Consider the following 20,917-nt stretch of genomic DNA (forward strand, 5'->3'; position numbering starts at 1 on the left):
ATGCAATGGCCACAAGAAAAGAATTGTCCCTTAATGGGATGCACACTAGAAAGGTCAATTTCCCCATCCTCAAAAGAGATGAAGAGGAAGGAACAGGTCAATGAATCCCTGGAATACTATCCCAGAATCTTCCCAAGGACCACTAGTCCACAGATGTGATTAGGAGGGGATGTAAAAACAATGCATGGTATTGGGCAGAAAATTATCCTTGACACGCATCCAGCACCAGGACACACTTTTTAATGAAGTAAGCACACAAAGTTCTCAGGAAAGATAGAAGCAAAGAACACACTGATTAGAACATTATCTCATAATAGAGAAGGGGCCATTTCCTGAATTATTGTAAAATAACTGTGACTAATAAAAACACATATAGCCCTGCTTAACGGAGTGAGTTAATAAAAGTATGGCAGATTGGGAATCAGGCAGAGGAACTATTCTCAGAAGAAAAAACTGGGAAAAAGGGAGTCATGCTGACAGGGCCTTCTAGTTCCATTTTAGGCTCTCAGAAAGGAGGTCTAGTGCATAAATGACAGCAAATACCCATGTCCACTATGTGGGACTGGACCAGAGGAAGCCAGGCTGAGCCAAGCTGTATCATGTAATACCTTTCCAAATTCAAAGATTATCCATGTTCTTTATCCCCTCCAGTAATGTACAAAACCAAAAACTGACACACTACAGATGGACATCTGATTTTTATTTCTGAACAGTCTTGATGCTTCTCATTACATCTCATAATTTTCGTGGGGAGAGGATGACAGAGACCATGGACATCCTGTCTCCCACTGCAGGGGCATGGAAAGTGGTAAGGATATCCAGCTGTGAAGGACAAGAAATGGCAAGGCAACAAGATCCCTTATGCCTGGGGTAGGATTATGGCCAATAGCCCTTCTGACTTGTACCTCCTCAAGGAGAGGTCTCCATGGAATGACTATGATTCCCAACATGGCCAGAAAACCCATCGATCCCACTCATGGGGCAGATGATCAGAGGAGCTGCGCTCTTCCCTCCTGAGTAGCTCAGACTGAAGTAAGGCCGGACAGGCCCACAGAAGGTAGCATGAGAGAAAGTAAAGGTGTGACACCTCTCTGTCACATTGTAGAAGGACACCTCACCAGCATCATAGTCCAAGAAAATCCCCACCCGCTGAAGAGGGGTCCTCAGGGGGAGGGCAGTCATTGGGGAGGTAAGGGCCCAGTATTCCTTCCCATACCACAAGGACACTGCCCAGAATCCATTCTGGGGGGCAGAGGTTACCCCACCTTTTCTGCACACTGAGTCTTCACAGACCCCTATGGTCCACTTGGCTTTATCTCCCACCTCTACCTCCCAATAATGTCTCCCAGCGATGAAGCATGGAGAGCCCAAGACACAGGGAAACAGATTGAAGCGCTCAGGGTTGTCAGGCAGGTCCTGCTGGAGGTAACTGTACCGCACTTGCCGCAGATTGTCAGAGAGGATCAGGCTGGGGTAGGCTGTGTCTGGGTCCAGAGTCACATCCACTGCAGAGACAGGGGAAGGAGAGGTCAGTTGAGGGCTAGGAGAGCCCATTAGAACGTCCTGCTTCTCTCTTACCTGCCTGAGAAAGGAATAAGACCTCCCCACTATAGGCTAAATTCATTTTATGATGAAAAACATCCTGAATTGAACATTGAAAAATTAGTTTGGATTAGCTGGTTGCCTTTTAAAGCCAGACTATACTGAAAATATCGAGCTTTTTACCTCTATTCCCATTCTTTCACATCTTAGGCCATATTATCCATTATAAACTGAATTTCCCTCATATATTCAGAGTTTTGGAATTGTGAATAAGGAACTGGGACCCTGGAACAATTTGCCCATCTTTCAATTCACTTTTATATAGTCCACTCAATGGGAGGATTTACTCAGCACATCCTAGCCCTATTCATCTTTTTCTAATGTCCAATACATGACCCACATCTTCCTCAAAAAGTTGTTTTTACCAGGCATAAGGGATCTTGTTGCCTTGCCACTTCCTGTCCTTCACAGCTGGATATCCTTACCACTTTCCATGCCCCTGCAGTGGGAGGCAGTATGTCCATGGTCTCTGTCATCCTCTCCCCACGAAAATTATGAGATGTAACGAGAAGCATCAAGATTGTTCAGAAATAAAAATCAGATGTCCACAGTTTTTACTGTTTCCCTCTCTTAAATCTAAAACTGTGTGTCACCCATGTCTGGTGCTCTGGTATTTAGTATTACAGAACCTTTCAATCATGTTAATTTTGCCTGCTTTATAATCACTGATACTTATTCTTACATTTACTTTTCATAGTTTGTTCAGGAGAAAAATTCCCAGACATTATCTCTCCAAACCAAAGCTCAGGTGGGCTGCATGAATCCCACAAAAGATTCATAACAGGCAACTTGATAGAGGTGAGCAAGACCCCAGATGGTCAGTTCTTGGTTCAACCATCTGTCCACAGCAGTCACTCATGTCTTTCTCATGCCATGGGTATACTTCACACCTCCAACCAGACACAAACTCCCAGAATAGGACTGTGTCTTATGGTCTTTTGTTACTTCTATAGTACCCTGCACAATCTCAGTGTAAGACATTAACAAGGTATTCACCTAATAGTTGTTGAAAGAATTAAATATGGGCTACATCAACCAGTGAACACCAATGAAGGAAGAACTGGTGTATGTGGAGTCTTTCTCTTCATAAACAGGATTCCACGCAACCGAGGATGGCCATGTGACTATGGAAAGTACACTCCAGATTTGAATAACTCTGAGAACACAGATTTACCCAGTCTCCTTGAACATTAGGTAAATGTATGGTCTGGAGGAGGGCGCAGTTTTAAATCTTTCTCCGAGGTACAGAGACAGGAAGACACACAATTCCTAGACTTTCTAGCACTCAGAATGAGTTGAAGTCAATCATTCTTTTCTCCAATCATTCTCTTTGGAAGAATGGTTGGTTTCTGCAAACTATACAGTGTGCTGAGGCTGGGCAGGCAGAGCAATGCTGCAGGGTACTAGCAGTGATCTACTGTTTGGGAACTGCAGTTTTACTCTAAGTATTTACAGCACCTGATCTTGACTTTCTTCTATTTCAAATGTCCCTGGCTTCAGCTCTGAGTCATTGCAAACACATACAAACAAGCAATGATTTTTTTAGTGGTGTTGTTTATCATTTTTACACAGGTAACCTAAAGGATCCAGAATTAGGCTATTTCTACAAGCATTCAATAGAGGTTATATTCTTAAAGATTTCTCTTCTTTCCCTGAATAGTTTTTCTATCACTTACCTGAATATAATTGAGCCTCTCTTAATTCTGAAAAAATAAGAGAAGAGAAGTTATGGAACTCACATAGATATTTCCAGGAAATACCCACCTTGAGGGAGTTTTGGTTAGAGTCATCACACAGCAGGGGTCTCCACTAGAAATTTGTTTTCAGTCATGCACTGATTCCTTCATAAAATACATGACTCAATCATCTGGCTTTAAGGGAATGGGGAGGGACCAGGAACTTGGGATGAAAGGATAACCACATGCCTGACACCAGTAACCTATTCGGTCAAACTGAGGCAAGATCAAGGATTCCATCCTCCACTGTGCAAGCTGGGTCTGCAAGGGGGATACTGCTGTAAGTCCACATCACACACAACTCTTGGCTTTCATAAGCCACCTCTGTTCTAGGGGCTGGGTTGCTTGAGTGATAGACACCCACTACCGCACTGGGACAAATAAGACCATTTACTTAAAAGGCACTTTAGCCCGGGCTGGTGTGGCTCAGTGGACTGAGTACCGGCCTGCAAACCACAGAGTCATGGGTTTGATTCTCAGTCAGGGCACAAGCCTGACCTGTAGGCCCAGTTCCCAGTACAGGGTGTGTGAGAGGCAGCCACACATTGATGTTTCTCTTCCTCTTTTCCCCTCTGTCTAAAAATAAAATCCTTTTTAAAAAAAGGCACTTTATAAAGTTGACAAAGCATTTACCCAGATATGTTCACAGATATGTTCATAAGCCTTTTGAGCGGTACGAGGGAGAAGAGAAGTGAGAACCAGATTGAGGAAGGTCATCTCTGAACTAAGGGCTTCTGGTATTATCCACTGTATTAAGTGGAATTTCTCCCTGTTTCTTTTACTTATGGACATGTGGGTGTCCCTTAAATCTACGTTGGTAGATACCAAAAGAGTATGTACCATACTTTGGCATGTATAATGCACACCCATATTTTTGGCCCAAACTTTCAGGGAAAAAATCCTTCATTTTAATTTTTTAATTCAATTATTTATTTATTTACTTACTTATTTGTATTTAGAGACTTGGGTTTTTTTTGTATTATAAGGGAATTTTAGCTTTTATTTTTGAACATATAGATATTGCTATTGCTTTCTAGAGTTACACTTTTAACACATAAACATTAATAAAAGAATTTAAAATATTTATATAGATATAGAATTATATAATGTGCATCCTTATTTTTCTCTCAAAAATTTGGGCAAAATAGTGAGCATTATACACAGCAAAATATGGTATATGAAAAGATAGAATGCAAATAAAGAATCAGTATACATAACATAGTACATTATCAGAGATTATGGAGAAATGTAATTTGTAATAAATAAGAAAAGAGTTTACCTACATATAAGGATTTCAGATTATACCAGGCTGCCTAGGAACTTTAGCAATTAATACATAGCCAGCTCCTAACTGAATTGGCGTATAAACAGAAAATTTTATATTTGAAAGAGTTTTCCTTAAATACCTAGAACACTTCATTTAATAAAATGCAGTGTTTGTTATGTGAATCAGATTCCATTCTAAAGGCTTTAGAAATGGCATCTAATTTAATTTAGTCCTTACAACCTTTCGAGGTAAGAGATATTATTTTCCTTATTTTTCAGATATTATTTTCCTTATGTTTTCAGATTACAAACATACCTCATTTTACTGAGCTTCGCAGATACTGTGGTTTTTATACAAACTGAAGGCAAGACCCTCTACCAGCAAAAACATTACGATTTGCTGAGGGCTCAGAAGATAGCACTTTTTAACAAAGTATTTTTAAATTAAAGCACATACATTTTTTTAGACATAGTTCTATTACACATTTAACAGATACTACCTAACTTTTATATGTACTGGGAAACCAATATTCTTGTGACTCACTTTATTGCAAAATTTATTTTATTATGGTGGTCTAGAACCAAACCTGCAGTATCTCTGACCCATGCCTGTATGGTGCAGATCCACAAGGCAGTGCTGGGCCCAGGACCCAGGCACCCTCACTCCTGAATCCCACCCCTCACCACTTCCCTCAAGGTGTTGCCTCCTATTGGACAGTAGCTATACCCAGAAGCAGTAGGAATTATAACTCTGTAAATTATAAGTATAAAAACTGGGTGAGATGAAATGTAACTAGGATAGTTTCTATGTGCTCTTTCCCAATTAAAGAATAAAAATAAAAACAATTAACACTTATTTTGGATTGCCTATTTTTCTCCTCCATCAATGTAGATTGAGAACTAAGTATATATAGTTAAAAGACTTCAAAGTGAAACAAGAAACTATTAAGTGAAAAGAAAATTAACAAAGCAAAAAGGAAGGTGTAAAATATCAGGGACAGCTGGCCAGTGGGCATCTATCACCCCTGTCCCACTTCCCCACACTGTTAATGCAGATGTTTGTTTCCCCAAGAAATTCCAACATCAAAAGCCCATTAAGTAGATATATTTACCTTGGATTTTCTCCATATCTGACTGCATTTTTTCTAAGGAGAGAAAAGAAGATAATCAGTTTGCATCTTACCACCTGAAAAATGTCCTGTCAGGCAACACATTTTCAGAGCATAAATCCATTTCCTCTCACAGGTCCCTCTTTTCACATTACCTGTGAACTGCTTCAGACTCTCAGTCATGAAGAGACATTTTTGTGCAAAAATATGGATCTTCTCTTGCAGATCTGGAGGTGTGATCCAAGGTTCAGGGATCCTAATTCTTTCAGCCCTAAGTTTAAAAAGAAAAAAGAGTGAATCCCTTCCCTGACTCCATGACCTTCCAGGGTCCAGAACAGGGCCTGAGCTGCACTAGCTAACAGAGGTCAACAATTTCTAAAAGCCACCTTTTCCATAGTCTTTCCTAGACTATGATCCTCTACACCAGAAAAGGAGAGATCTTATTTTTTTTAAATCCCCCAAAGCATAAAGCTCATGGTTTTTCCAAAACATATACTGAATGAAATTGAACTTAAGGCCAGAAAGCACTATATACCATGACAAAGTCCTAGACATTCATAATGGGCAATGACCCAAAATCCTCAGGTTCCCAAGTATAATGAGAATAATATTTTCAGACAGATGGGTAATCTCTGGACAATACTCAATTACCCACATCTTCAAGGGATCTGTGACAAAGACTGATTGCTAATTGTCTACCCACAGCTATCCCTTCTTCCATCTTCCAAACTTCACTGGGTTCGTGGTTGCCCAATCTAGCTGTGACCTTCTGACAGAGTTCTGGCCAATGAGAGGTTCAAATGTATCTTGTGTTACGAAGTTGGCCTAAAAAGGAAATACAAAGTGACTTATCTCCTTCCTGCTGGTTGGCATTCTAGCAACTATCTTGGATTATAAGAATGAGGACCATACTTGAGGGATGGCAGAAGAGTGAAGGAAAAGAAACCTGAGCATCTGATGATCATTGAAGCTACCATACTAATCCTGGGCACATTTCTTACATGGTGACACAATTTTTTATGTTTAAGCATAAAGAAAATGAAATTTTGGGTTTCCTACCTCATATAGCCTAACCCAAACCTTAATGGCACAAATGCTAGAATCCTACATTAGGTCAAAACTAAATTAGCACCCAAGTCAAAGTAACAAGAAAGGTAGTATTTGCTGGGGCAGCTGACTGGGACATTTCCAAGTACCAACTCATCTCCCTCCTGGAGGCCTTCAAGAAACAAGCTGATCAACATGATTCTGTCCACATAGATACCCTACCACATCTATGAGGCCCTCCCCCATCTCTTCAAATGTTCCCACATAATCAAGCTGCATTTCCTCTGGAGGGTTTTCACCATTCAGAATTTTGATCAGTGTCATAGTTCAGCTCCATCAAAGTCAGTTTCCACCCCTGTAGGCTCTCCACCAGACATCATGTCCCCAGGCCTACCTGGCTGCCCTCACCACCTGCCTGCAAGCACAGCTTTGCTGTGGCTTCTTGCCCACTCTGAGCTCTCCCTTTTTAGTCATGTTCCAAAATCCAGGGAGCCCTTTTTCTTCCTCACTTTCTCTCTGATGATACAGTACAGAAATATCAAGAATATAAGCCAGAATCCAGGTGTCTCAACTAATTACATAACTAGGCTGATTATACCTTTTTTAGGCTATACAGAAAGAGAAAGAGAAAAGGAAGGAAGGAAGGAAGGAAGGAAGGAAGGAAGGAAGGAAGGAAGGAAGGAAGGAAGGAAGGAAGGAAGGAAGGAAGGAAAAGAAAAGAAAAGAAAAGAAAAGAAAAGAAAAGAAAAGAAAAGAAAAGAAAAGAAAAGAAAAGAAAAGAAAAGAAAAGGAGAAAGGATTCTGAAATGTACAGGAGAAAGGATGCAAAAATCACAAGATACCCCTATACTCTTCACAAGTCCCTGTAAGCCTCTACCGTCCCCATGGAAGTGTCCTCATAAACCACCAGCACCATCCCAAGTGAGCCCTGTACTCCACCACCTCACCCCCAGGATTTGTCAATCATTCCTGAGTTTTAATGAGAAGAGCTCTAGTCCATCTAACTTCTTTGTGCACTAGCGATTCTGTGCAGGGACAGGCAAATTATGTGACCATTTGGTAAGATAGTCATCTCTAGCTTTGAGCTCCTTTCATGATTTATTAAGTAAAAGGAGACAGTCTTCTGCTTGATTTAACACTGGGGAGAGAGAAAACGGTACCTGCTCAATGTGTCCCCGATGTCCTACAGGAGAAAGGAAAAGGATAACCATGAGAAGTCATTCATAACTTCAGTTTTCTTTCATAGATGTTCGCTGAAAACCCAACTACAGACTGGTCCTGGGAGAAACCAGGAAGATAAGGAACACCATTCACAGTCAAGGAGCTAAAAATCAGGCAGAGAAAGCTAGGACACTATTTGCTGAATGGCGTTTCCTAGGTCCTCCTACTATAACACTGCTCAAAGACTTCAAGATGTCAAATTTACTAACTGAAGCATCCCACCCTTGGACCACAAATGTTCAGCTTGCTTTCTTTGATTTCCATTGTGAAATAATTTCAAATACACAGAAAAGCTGCTAGTACAAAACGCTCCTATATACTTCTTACCCAGACTTACCAGATGATTATAAACATATTTATCCTTAGGACCACTTAAAAAGTCATTATTTATATTATATCCCTTGACCCCTTTATACTTATATGTGCATTTCCTATGTACATGTGCTATATAACTATTGCATAGTTATCAAACTCAGGATTAATTGAACATTATGTTTATCTAATCCATAGTCCATATTCTAATTTAACCAACTGTTTTTTATAGCTACTTCTCCCTGCTAAAGTAATCCAGGATGATCTATTGCACTTAGCTTTGATGACATGTGTCTTTATTCTTGAATAGTTCCTTAGAATTGATTTTATTTCCCATGACATTGACACTAGTTTAATACTGGCTAGATATTTTATAGAATGTCCTTCTACTTAGGTTTGTCAGATACTTTCCTCATAATTAAATTTAAGTTGTACGACCTTTGACCAATGTCTGTGTGCCCTTTTAAAGGTACGCAATATTTGTTTTCTTCTTACTAATGATAGTCTGATCATTGTATAGCTACTATTTTTCCTTATTAATAAATATAATCAATAAGTAACCTAAAAGTGATCACTCACACTTTGAAATTATGTTACTATTCAATTCTTATTAAACTTTCCCTTCCTTTTTTTGATTTAACATTCATCAATAATTATGGTCTGAATTAACTTTCATTATGATGGTTGTCAACTGATCATTTTCTAACTTCAAAATTCCTTCTATATTACTTAGTTAATATTCTACTAGAGGGAAGAATTTTCCCTTCTTATTTATTATTAGCATGGACTCAGATTCTTTCATTATTCAATGGGTTATAATCCATCACTGTTCTTATTTCAGTGCTCAAAAAGTCTGAGAGTTGGCCAGAGAGAGCTGGCCAGATCTGTCATTCTTTCTTCCATTTCTTCCCATCCTATTCTCCTCATCCCTATATTTTCTGGTTTACCCTTACAGTATATACTTTGCAAATATAAGCAAAATGCAGGTATTTTGCAATTATCTCTTCTTCAGCACAAAAAGTAGCATACTCTCCATTTTGCACTTGATTTTTTTCACTTAATTCTGTATCCTGTAACCACTCTGTTCATGTGTCCTCTTTTTTTTTTTTAACAGATTTTATTTATTTATTTTTAGAGAGAGGGGAAGGAAAGGAGAAAGAGAGGGAGAGAAACACCAATGTGTGGCTGTCTCTGGAACGTCTTCTCCTGGGGACCTGGCCCACAACTCAAGCACGTGCCCTGACTGGGAATCAAACAATGACCTTTTAGCTTACAGCCCATGCTCAGTCCATTGAGCTACACCAGCCTGGGCTCATGTGTCTTCTTTATGCTTCTTTACAGTTGCACAGTATTCCATTGTGTATGGATGTACACACACAACTGCATGGGTATGCTTGCAAATGACTGATTCAACCACTTATATCAAATATCCGGAATAGGCAAACCCAGAAACACATAGCAGATTGGTGGCTGTCAGTAGGTACAATGGGATTAGAAGTGAGTGCAGGTTTCTTTTGTGGAGATCAAAGTGTTTTAGAACTAAACAGTTGTGATAACTGTATAAACACTGTGAGTTTACTGAATGCTACTAAGTTGTATACTTTGAAATGGTTGAAACAGTGAATTTATTAAGCATATTTTATCACACACACACACACACACACACACACACACACACACACACAAAACCCTGAAGTCCATCTTTCAAAGCTCTCTTCCTGGATGAGCCCAACTGCCTGTGTTCCCTATTCCTGTTTCAGAGCAGTCATGGTCTAAGAAAGAAAGACGGGGCAGACTGCTTCCAGTATAACCCCAAGTTCACTGACCAAGTATTATGTCTCATGAACCACCTGGCTCCTTTGAAATGGTGATTTCAGAACTTTCCCTCCTGGCTGGTGTGGTTCAATGTGTTAAGCACCGGCTTGCAAACCAAAAGGTTGCCAGTTGATTCCTGGTCAGGGTACATGCCTGGATTGCAGGCCAAGTCCCCAGTTGGGGGTGTGCAAGAGGTAACCGATCAGTATTTCTCTCCTACGTTGATATTTCTCTCCCTATCCTTCTTCCTCCCTTCCCCTCTCTCTAAAAAATAAAATCTTATAAAAAAAAGAAAAGAACCTTCCCATATTTTTCAAAGCTCATATTTTCCCTAATTCCTTCTCAGACATGATCTTGCTTTTTAACTTCAAAAGAGAGTGAAGGCCACCAGGTTTTTATGAAATCTCACAACCTGCCTGCACGTACCTCTCTCGACAGTCCACTCTTCCTATACAACAGAGAATCTTCCAAAACCAACTCCTGCACACACGCTTTAGTTCCCATTCCCTTCTACCTTCTCAGGAACAACACAGTGATGATTAGTCCATTACTGTTACAGTTTCAGGATTTTCCTCACCTTGTTCCTTATACATAGGCTCTCCTCCCTATACCTTTTTTAAAAATGTATAGTTTCTTTAAGTATCCTTTCCCATGAAACCCCACAATCCTACCTCATTTCCAAGTATCTTCTTACATCTCCTTCAGTCTTACTTCTTGTAACAGTCATCTACTCTCATAGTCTCCACTCACCACACGCAGACCCTACCACCCTCCTGAATGGTCCCCTGACCAAACTGTCCCATGTGGCAGTTCCACAAAGATCATCCCAATGGTCATGTTTTCTAAAGATTTATTTACTTTTAGAGAGAGAGGAAGGGAGAAAGAGAAGAGAGAAACATCAGTGTGTGGTTGCCTCTTGTGTGCCCCCCACTGGGGACTTGGCCTACAACCCAGGCATGTGCCCTGACTGGGAATAGAACCGGCAACTCTTTGGTTTGCAGGCTGGCACTCAATCCACTGAGCCACACCAGCCAGGGCACAATTGCCACGTTTTCAAAATCCATGGACATCAGCCCTATTATTTCACCTCAACTCTGCTGTCCACTCCCTTTTTCCTGCAACATTTTTCCTTCCCAATTACACTCTGACTCTCTGGTCACCTATTCCCTTTGCAAGCCCTTCCTTCTCTCCGTGGCAATAAAATACTGGTGTTCATAAAGGTTCAAAGTTGGCCATCCTCTTGTGATTCTAAAGCAGGAGTTGGTAAACTGTTTTTTCAAAGGCCAAACAGCCCTGGCTTAGTTGGTTGAGTATAGTCCTGCAAAGCAAAAGGTCACTGATTCTATTCCTGGTCAGGATATGTGCCAGGGTTGTGGGCCCAATCCCCAATTGAGGCAATCAATTGATGTTTTTCCCATGCATCAATGTTTCTTTCCCTGTTTCTCCCTTCCTACCCCTCTCTCTAAAAATAAATAAAATCTTTAAAAAAATATATATATAAATTTCAGGAGAGCTTATTCACCACTTAATACCATTGCCTAACCCAGAGCAAATCATTCACACATGTTGAATGAACAAGTGACAGATAGGCATCACTACTTTGCTAAGGTCTTGGCTGGGTTAGGTCTATTGCAGCTTTACCACCTGCATTATGAAGGTCACACTACAGAACTGCTCGGGCTAACCACTCCTGCTCACATGCGTGTTGTTTAAGAGAAGGGAGACTTGTCGGCAGGCATTGTCTGGTCAGGGAGCTCTAATCTTACCTGCAGGAGTTCCCTGGTGGGCTGCTGTTGCTTCTCTTCCAGCTGGGTGATCAGGCTGCTGAGCTGGGAGATGTTGCAAGAGAACTGTGTAATGGCACCATTGATGCTGTTGTAGATAGCCAAGTCCAGTTCTTCAAGGCGGGCTAGAAGGCGATATTCATGCTCCTTTAGGGAGTGATAAAGCTGCTCAAATTCCCAAATGATCTTCTCCCTCTCCATCTGGGTCAGGCTCTGTGCACACAGTGAGGGGCAATGAAGACAGAAAATGTTTACTTTTATAGCCCTTCCCATTTCTCCCCCATTATCCACTCCAGGATCTCATCATTGCATCCAGAATACTAAAAAAGGTTATCTTGTTCACTCACTCAACTTTTTTCTAATCTTTATTGACTGGCTATATAATGGCCAAGAATTGAATTGCCCCAGGGATAATTAAGACAGTCACTGCCCTGAAGAAACTGTCAAGTGAGAGTTGGTTCATGTGACACACATATACAATCACGGATGGACAGGGTGACAGCTGTAATAAGAAAAGTTGATACAGCCTTCACAAAAGCAGTGTTCAGAGACTTCTGGGATAAACAGGAGCTCACCATGTGGTCAAAAGCCAGGATAGCTTGCCAGGAAAAGAAATCACACAGGCAAGAGAATAGGGAGAGAAGGCAATTAGCTCTGTCTGGATGCAGCACTGAGGGTAAAAGCCAGAAAAAATTAAGAAACCAAAGCATACTTTGCCTGGAAGGCAAAGGGGAACCATGGAAAGCGGTCAGAGAAGCGTTATGTGCCCAGTAGAAGACCATTTGTAACATTCAAACACAATTTCTACAACAAACCTCACATAAATAACCTTGATGGGTTCCCTTAGGCCTGCCACTATAAGGTACACCCTCTATCTGATTTTCAAAGTTCACTGGCGCAGATCTATTTGCCAAAATTTCCCTACCCTTCATTCTCTATCCCACCTCCCACAGACAGGACCCTTTTAATACTTTGTTGTAAACAAAGGATGAGCAAATTCCCCTTGTTTACTCCCTCTGAGTAAAGTTTTATTGGAACATAGCCACACCCGCCATTTACATATTATCTTCAACTGCTTTGGAACTACAACAGCAGAGCTGAGTAGTTATAACAAAGGATATAGCCCTCAAAGCCAAAAATATTTATTATATAGTCCTTTATAGAAAGCTTGTTTACCTATTTAAACCCAACTCTTGAGAACCTTTCCTCACTAACCATCCCTCTAACCACTCTTCTTAAGCACTTGCACAAACACTTTTGTTTATAAATCCCTTTTAAGCTCATACCTCTGCTCAGCTGGATAAGTCTTTTCAAGATATATACCACACAACATATAAATGGAAAATTAAAGCTGAAAGAGACTTTAAAGATCAACTAATTGAAAGTGCTTCTTAAGGGGATGCTATATATCTATATCTATATCTGCATCTGTATCTGTATGTATATATCTCCACCACGGGGTGGAGTAGGGAGCAATTCTGTCTAGCATGGAACTGTTTCTAGATTACAGTGCATTTAGCATCCCTGCCCCACACTCCCCAATCACTGCATTCCTTGAATGACAACCAAAGAAATACACACCATTCGAGGAGAGCATAGTACTACTAAGCTTGCTGAAAAACAAGTCTAGTCCAACCTACTCATTTTACATATGAGAAAATTGAGGCCTCAAAAGGTTGTATTACTCTGTCCAACTATCCCACTGGCGGTGTTAGAGCCAAGAAGTATGTCCAGGTACTCTATGAAAAAAGGGCTGTCTCCTCACTTTGACAATCCCCCCACAGAAGATAAGGTTATGTGTGTAATAATTGGACTCTGCACAAACTCACTAGAAGGTTTTCCATCCATCAGACCTACTTTTAAGCAAAGGGAACTGAGGTCTCAAAGGACTGCGTGAGCAGAACAAGTGGTGGCATCTAAGGGCATCATGGGAATAAGTTCCTTGTCCAAAAGTTCTCAGCTATACCCTGACCAGGGCTGACAGAATTTCTCACAAGATGGTGTTAGACAGTACTAGTCTTACAGTTTGCTTCTAACATGCAAATACCTGTAACGGGTGGGGAATTTTTAGTATCTTATTTATTGTTCAAAAAATGCATAAAACCCTAGGTGATGGATTTTTAAGTATGTATTATAAAAGTCTCTGTACTTTTTGTTTTGGTTCTCATAACAAAACCCCCAAATATTCCTATCACAAATTGGCACATAAGCCACTTGCTAAGGCCTTGGGAGACTAGGGGAAGAAAACAAAGTGAAATGTTCAGAATTGAAGTGTCAAGAAAGTGAACACTCCAACAAGAGGCAAAAGTGGGGCTTATGCAAAGTCACTGTCAACATCTCATCTCAGAATAGGACCAAAGGAAGCTAATTGTGCCCAAGAACTTCATCCTTGTCAGCTTTGTCAAGGGTCAACCCATATCTACATAAAGCTAGAGGGTTAAACTTTTGATAGGTCAGACCTCCAGGGTTTCCAACCACCATAAGGCATTGTTTCACCTTTACCTAGAAGTGTGGGTGACTTGGCTGGACAAGGTTAAGTAAGTAACACCAGGCTTACTAAAGAGAAAATAACCAGCAGAAGTGATATTATATGTGAATTCCAAAGGCCTTTACCAAGAGTTCAGCTCGTGCCTGCTCCCCCTGTGCCCGACGCCTCTTCTTTAAGTCTTTCACTCTTTTTAGATGGTCCAGCTGGTTCTGGATTTGCTCCTAAGAAGAGCAAGAAAAATTGGGTCATTCAAGATTAGGCAGACCTTAGCACCAGCACGACTATTCTCATCACACATGAAACCCACATTTCTGATGCCAAGGCCTGGGTTAGACTGTCCCTTGACCACACTGCCATCACCAGGGCACAGTGGTCACCACAACCTCTCCTTTGGCAGTTTCTGTGTAACTTAAACAGTGAATCAACTACCTGACCCTGAAGGACGCTGCATGGCCTAGTGCCACAATTTTCAACCTTTTTCATCTCATGGCACACATCAAATAATTACTAAATTCTGCAGCACACCAAAAAAATGTGCTTTTTGCTGACTGCACAAAAAAAATATTAAAAAGATATAATTTTGATTCATTCACATCAGACAGCTATCATTGTGTTGGCATGTTGTTATATTTTTATTTGACAATCTAAGAGAAATGAGCTCAGTGGCCCTGACTAAATAGTCAGGTATTGCATGTTTTAAAATTCTCAGGGCACAGGGGTTTAAAATCGCTGTCCCAGTGGAAATGTGACTGGGCTAAGAGACTTCAAGTTAAGTTGCAGCTGTTCCAGTTAGCATGCTGAAAACATTACTTTGTTTCTGTTATTGTTTAGCTGTGCTATCTGTTCAACCGTTCACAAAGGAGTTCCACACATCATTTTATTTCATTTAATCTTTATAATAACTTACCTTCTGTGAGTCTTAGTGGTTAAATAACTTAAGCAGTAAATAGTTGTGTTCTTTTCCTTGAGTTTCTAGAGCAGAATAGAGCACTGGGAAGTGCTAGAGAAATGTTTATAGACTAGGCGGTAGGTATCTGCTTGATGTATATACTGCCTATTAAGGTGTGTTTTTGCCTGAAATAGTTTTACAAGCATCTTTTATACAGCCGGTTGGGGTGGGGGGGGTGAGATTCCCGTGGGCCATCTTCCCATATAATGTGCCCGTGAGCCCGTAAACATAGGAGCACAGAAGGAAAGGAGAGTGGGGACAGGGAAACTTGTGGCTTCCTCACTGTCTACAGGTTTTCTTCCCAAATCTGGGCGCCCAGGCTCTAGAGCTGACAGAGAGGAAATGACGGCTGTGAACCACAAGTCCGGCTCAGCCATTTTCTAGACGGAAAGAAAAGGAAGCTTTTTTGGTTCTCTTCTCCCTTGTCAACTGGCCGCCTCTCTTCCTTGCCACCCGTCCTTCTCAGCGCACCCGGACCTCACCTTGAAACCCTCCACCGCCTCCTCCAGCGGCAGCACGCTGTGGCCGCGGTGCTCACGCGAGCGGTCGCACACCACGCAGATGGGCATCTGGTCCTCCTCGCAGTACAGCTTCAAGGGCTCGCGGTGTTTCTCGCACACGCCCATCTCCCCTCCGGGCCCCGACGGCCGCTCAGTGCGCAACTGCTTCACCAGTTGGGTCACGTTGGCCAGGTGCCGGTTGGGCCGCATGTGCCGCTGCGGGAAGGTCTCCCGGCACTGCGGACACGACACGTTGGTCTCCGCCGCGCCCCAACAGCGGATGAGGCACGCGCAACAGATGTTGTGGCCGCAATCGAGCATCATGGGCTCGGCAAAGTACTGCAGGCACACGGGGCAGGTGGTCTCTTGCTGTAAGCTCTCCGCCACGCTCCCGGAGGCCATGGCGAGGGCCTGCAGGGGTGCACCAGCATGGGCCCCAGCGCCCAGCTCTTTGCGAAGCCGAACTCTACCGCAATCCCAGCGGTTCGCAGCGTCTGGGCGCTGTGGGAAAGCAAGCTGGGCCGGCGGAGGGCGGTGCCTCCCGGGCCCAGATCCCAGGGGTGCCCGTGCGCTGGGACCGCGGAGGGGACTTGCCACTCCCTGCGCCGCCGTGCCGCGCTGAGTGAGCTTGGGAATACTGGGACCCCACGAAACCAGCAAATACGCCACGGGGGGGGGGATAGGGGGCTTGAAGCGGGGGGATTGCAGCGCACGCCAAAAAGAAGCGTACCACGTGGCCGCGTCTGAGAAGATTCCGGCAGCCTCACAGACCCCAGTCGGACGAGAGCGGAAGGGGCGTGCCCAGGGGCGGAGCTTGACCGGGGCTTCCCACCGCTGTGGGGTTTTGTGGCCTGGAGTCCTGAACGGTTTCCTCCTGGAGAGCACAGAGGCTGTCCGGCCGTCCGCTGAAGGGCGGAACACCAGGAGCACACGTCTCGGGCACCGGCAATAAAAGCAGTGTCAACGGGGCGCGACGGTAACAGAGTAGCCCTTGCCTTAATGCTCTGGGCCCACCGCCCAGCTTCCGCGGCCATCGGCCTGTTCCCCTAGTCTTCGATTGGACTTCTGTACCGTGCTCTGGACTCAGCTCCGAAGAGGGAAAGCTGGCTCTGCGTAGGTGTGGGAAGAGCAGGCATCTGGTCTCCTCCCCAGGAGGGGCAGGGGTGGCCAACTGGCCCCCACCCGGTGTGTGGGGCGCTTTATTAAACAATCCCGTTAACAGGCACTTGCAATTTTGTTTTAAAAAAAGGAAGGCTTAATTAGCATACGGCCACAGAGAAGAAGAAAGAGGGAGGGAAAGAAACTCGCTTCATAGACTTATATTGAATAGGACCTAAACATGCTTGCCCCTTCCCGAAGTATAGGGAGATTGATAATCCTGCAGTAACTTGGGTTCTTTTCATTATCTAGTAGATTTACAAATCTTTTGGGTTGCTCCTTCATCCATGCCGTATTTCTTAGTTTCCTTTGCTATTTTCTGAGTGTTGTCTTTTATCCTGTAGATTTAATTGAATCTGGACAGCCTTGCTTTGCTTATCTCTCAATTTGTGTCTGTTCATTTTAATTTCCATTACTACACTTTGACCTAAATTATTTCAACAATGTAAGTTTGCAAATATTTTTTAAATGAATTAGTAACTGGATCAATGCAACTAGTTCCACTAGTTTACCTATTTCTAGTCTTTCCCTGTACCCTATTTACATAACAACCTCAAGGGAGAGAATCATCTTTAAAAACCTCCTAAAATGTTTTTTTCATTCTGTCACTTCTCACTTAGGAATCTTTAAAGCATCCTTTTTGCTTCCAGAACATTGTCCAAACTTTGAGCATGGAGTTCAGTCCAAGCACTTCTGGCCTCCAACATTGTCAGCCATCCTCACTGTCTTCTAATAATGTTGCCAACCCAGCTTCTGGTTCAGGTTGTCCTCACCACAATCCTCTACAGAGCCTACTCATGGTCCTTTCTTGGAGCTTAACCTAAACAAGCAGGCCACTCAGTCTCTCTCCAATAAGCCTTCCATGTTTACATAGCACCTCAAATTCTGATACTTGGTTATTTTCTATCTTAAGACTTTCTTTGATTTTGCTTTGTATGGAACTCTTACCAGTAAAGGAATTTTTAGAATACTAACATACTTTATAAATAAGGAAACAAGTCAGATCCTTAAGTAACTCTTATGAGGACAGAAGCTCCTCTGCAAACCTACTATGTTCTCCATTATGCCTTGCACATAACTCTAATCATACTGATGGTACTTAAATTCTTGTTGACTCATTAGACTAATAATTAATTTAATGATTCCACTGTCATTTTATGCATACTGCTTTATAACAGTAATTATGTATTCAGTTGTAAAACGATGGGTGTAAACACAAATGCCTATTGAAGACAAAAAGGTAACTTAAATGAGCAGGCCAGACCAGCAGGGAAAGATGGGAACAGTGACTAATTGGAGGACAGGTATCCCTTCTGAAAGGCAGCTATTTATCTTTAGCTGAAGATATCCATTGACAATGTGGTCCCAGCATATTGCCAATTTTTTATATTATTCAAGAGAAGGCAAAAATCTGGAGTTTTGTGTGAAATATATTGAGTTTTAGTTGTTAAATCTAACTATTGTTAAATCTAAAAACTGTAAAATTATCTCTGCCAAGATGAAATTTGTCTTCTGACTTCCAGTTTGGGACTTTTGATACAGCTGTTTATTTTAATATGTGCTCATAATGGACAGTTGTTGACTATTTTACCAGTAATCTCTACTTCTTCCTTAGAATTTTATTCCAGGTAGCAGTATGTTCAGCTAAAAGGTACTTCCCAGGCCCCTTTCCTGCCAATATTGTAGTAGATTTATGAAGGCTACAGTATGAAAGCTTGTCCGGCTGGTTACGGATGTTCACAGGAATACCCTCAACTCACCAACACTTCTTCCACACCTCAACACAGTCCTGAGCTTGTTGGTAGTCAATGATAACTATGTAGAACTTTTTGGATGGACATTCTGAGAAAGCTTCTAAATGCCTACTCAAGCTGGGAAGTATGCCCTTTTCACCTTCCCCTTCCTAATCCTTCCAGCCTAGAATATGCACATGATGGTAGGACCTCAAGCAGCCACCCTGGACCATGAAGCAATCTTGAAGATAGAAGCCAACACTGAGATGGTGCAATGAGGTAGTGAAGCCTGGTCCTTATTCACTGCACAGTGACTGCATCCAAACTTCATGTATGTGAAACAGATGAAAGCCACTATCTTGTTTAAGACACTGATTTAAATTGTCTTCATATGCAACAGAAACTGACCTATCTGATAAAATATAATTTTATTAATAAAATTTTTTATTTTAAAATAAATTCCTACCTAACCCTTCTATACAACCTCTGTATTTTAAGAGTACCAGTGATTTCTAATAGTATTGGCTAAATCCAGAGGACACTGTTCTGTCTTCATGTTAATGTTTCTGAGGCATTTGACACCCTTGGTCCTCCCTCCTTGGATTGTTTTCACTTCCAGGCACTAAAATCAGTAGGCCCTGATGAGGTGTAAGGTATTTCTGCTTCCTCTATCTCCTCTTATCTGCTTCCACCAAGGGATACTAAAGTTAGTCTGGAAAAATAAAAAGTAGTCAGGAGAAGCAAAGCTACAAGTAAGAATAAGCTGATAGATAAATGGGACAGAATAATAACTGAGAAGGAAGCCCAAATATGAATAAGAATTTGGTACAAGATGAGGAAATTGAAAGCTAATGTTGCACATTCAGTAAATTATCCTAGAACAACATGTTAGCTATGTGGAGAAAAGATAGCAACATCCCATCTTTCTTCTTACACCAAAATATATTCTACATCAATGAAATATTTAAATATTTAAAAAATCTATAAAAGCTCTTAAAAACATTGATTTTTTAAGTAAGCTTGCCTGGAAATTCTTTCTAGACATGACCTCAAACCCAGAAGCCACAAATGGATAAATGTGACTATATAAAATTAAAAATAAAATGACTTCTATACAGAAATGTGCCTCTAAACAGTCAAGTGAGAGATGAAAAATAGAAAATGTTATTTTTACCAAAGGATGACAAAAGATATATTTCCCAGAGAGACAAAATGTATTGGGTTTCAACTCACTATTAATAAAATAAAATGATGTGATGTTCCTTTTAATTTATGAGATCAACAAAGATTTAAAAACTCAGCAATAGTATTGGTGAGAATGTGAGGAAATAGGTATTTCAGTACACCATGGGAATGTAAATCAGGAGAACATTATTGAGAACAATTTGGCAATAGCTATTTTTTTTAATGCACAAACTCTGAACCATTCACTCCTCTTGAACTTGCACAAAGACTATTGACTATATAAGGCATGTCATGATAGCATTGTTTGGATTTGTAAAATACTGGAGCCAACATAAATGTGCTTGATTAGAAGAGAAGTTAATGAAAGAAGTTAATACCTAAGTTTGAGTAGTCACATCCCCTGGGAAAGCTGGCACCACAGTCACCCGTTAATCAATATATAACTTTTTTTACTCCTATCCCACCAACCGTATAAGTCCTCAGAACAAAGGACTCACTCTCTTGGGGGCTCAGGGAGCTCTTGGCTCTCTTGGCTCTCTGGCCATCAGACCTCTGGCCAGCCAGCCTCGGGCCACCTGAGTGTTTGACACCCCGGTTCTTCAACCACTCTTATTTTGCCGCCCTGCTTTGCCCTGAAACTTTGTCTTTTACCCCCCACTCTACCTGGTCCGTTTTCTTCCATGGGAACAGGTCACTGATAAACTGATTACACATTAATGGATTTGCTGATCTGTAATTCTTTACATGTGTCAGCAAGGAGAACCAGGTCTTTCCTGTCAATAATTCCACAGTTCTGTTGGATGGCAAATCAAATGTGAGTGGGACCTTATCCATACTAGTGATTTGGAACAGCTCAAAGTTGTAAGTCTTTTGAAGATTGATAACTTAAGGATGAAATTCCAAAACTTGTTTCTCAAAGGCTGCTGGAAGTTTGGGGACAAGTTTTGTTCATGTCCTCACACTCAAAACTTCATAAAGTTTTAACCATTTAGGTGTCCCTAAGAAATAATCA

At 41.6% G+C, this 20,917-nt stretch overlaps 1 protein-coding gene and 1 long non-coding RNA gene across 4 annotated transcripts; one reads left to right on the top strand and one right to left on the bottom strand.

The window, feature by feature from the left end:
• Positions 1–683: 683 nt before the first annotated feature.
• Positions 684–16,602, bottom strand: LOC123810478 (zinc finger protein RFP). Of its 3 annotated transcripts, XM_045826242.1 has the most exons (9): positions 16,560–16,602; positions 15,812–16,066; positions 14,506–14,601; positions 11,875–12,105; positions 7,921–7,943; positions 5,869–5,984; positions 5,717–5,749; positions 3,279–3,305; positions 684–1,505 (listed from the first exon to the last, which is right to left on the bottom strand). In XM_045826242.1, the coding sequence occupies exons 2-9, from the start codon at positions 16,037–16,039 to the stop codon at positions 910–912; spliced, it is 1,350 nt and encodes a 449-aa protein (XP_045682198.1). In that variant the 5' UTR covers positions 16,040–16,066; positions 16,560–16,602; the 3' UTR covers positions 684–909. The 3 variants fall into 3 exon arrangements, with proteins under 3 accessions (XP_045682198.1, XP_045682196.1, XP_045682197.1); XM_045826240.1 differs by lacking the exon at positions 16,560–16,602 and having other exon boundaries at positions 15,812–16,515; XM_045826241.1 differs by lacking the exons at positions 14,506–14,601; positions 16,560–16,602 and having other exon boundaries at positions 15,812–16,516.
• A 72-nt stretch (positions 16,603–16,674) lies between these two features.
• Positions 16,675–19,175, top strand: LOC123810448. Its single transcript, XR_006784245.1, has 2 exons — positions 16,675–16,942; positions 18,904–19,175. It is a non-coding gene; the product is annotated as an uncharacterized LOC123810448 (long non-coding RNA).
• Positions 19,176–20,917: the final 1,742 nt, after the last annotated feature.

This window comes from Phyllostomus hastatus, unplaced genomic scaffold (genome assembly GCF_019186645.2).
Source record: "Phyllostomus hastatus isolate PE091 unplaced genomic scaffold, TTU_PhHast_1.1 phas_scaffold_60, whole genome shotgun sequence".
In the NCBI taxonomy this organism is placed as follows: domain Eukaryota; kingdom Metazoa; phylum Chordata; class Mammalia; order Chiroptera; family Phyllostomidae; genus Phyllostomus; species Phyllostomus hastatus.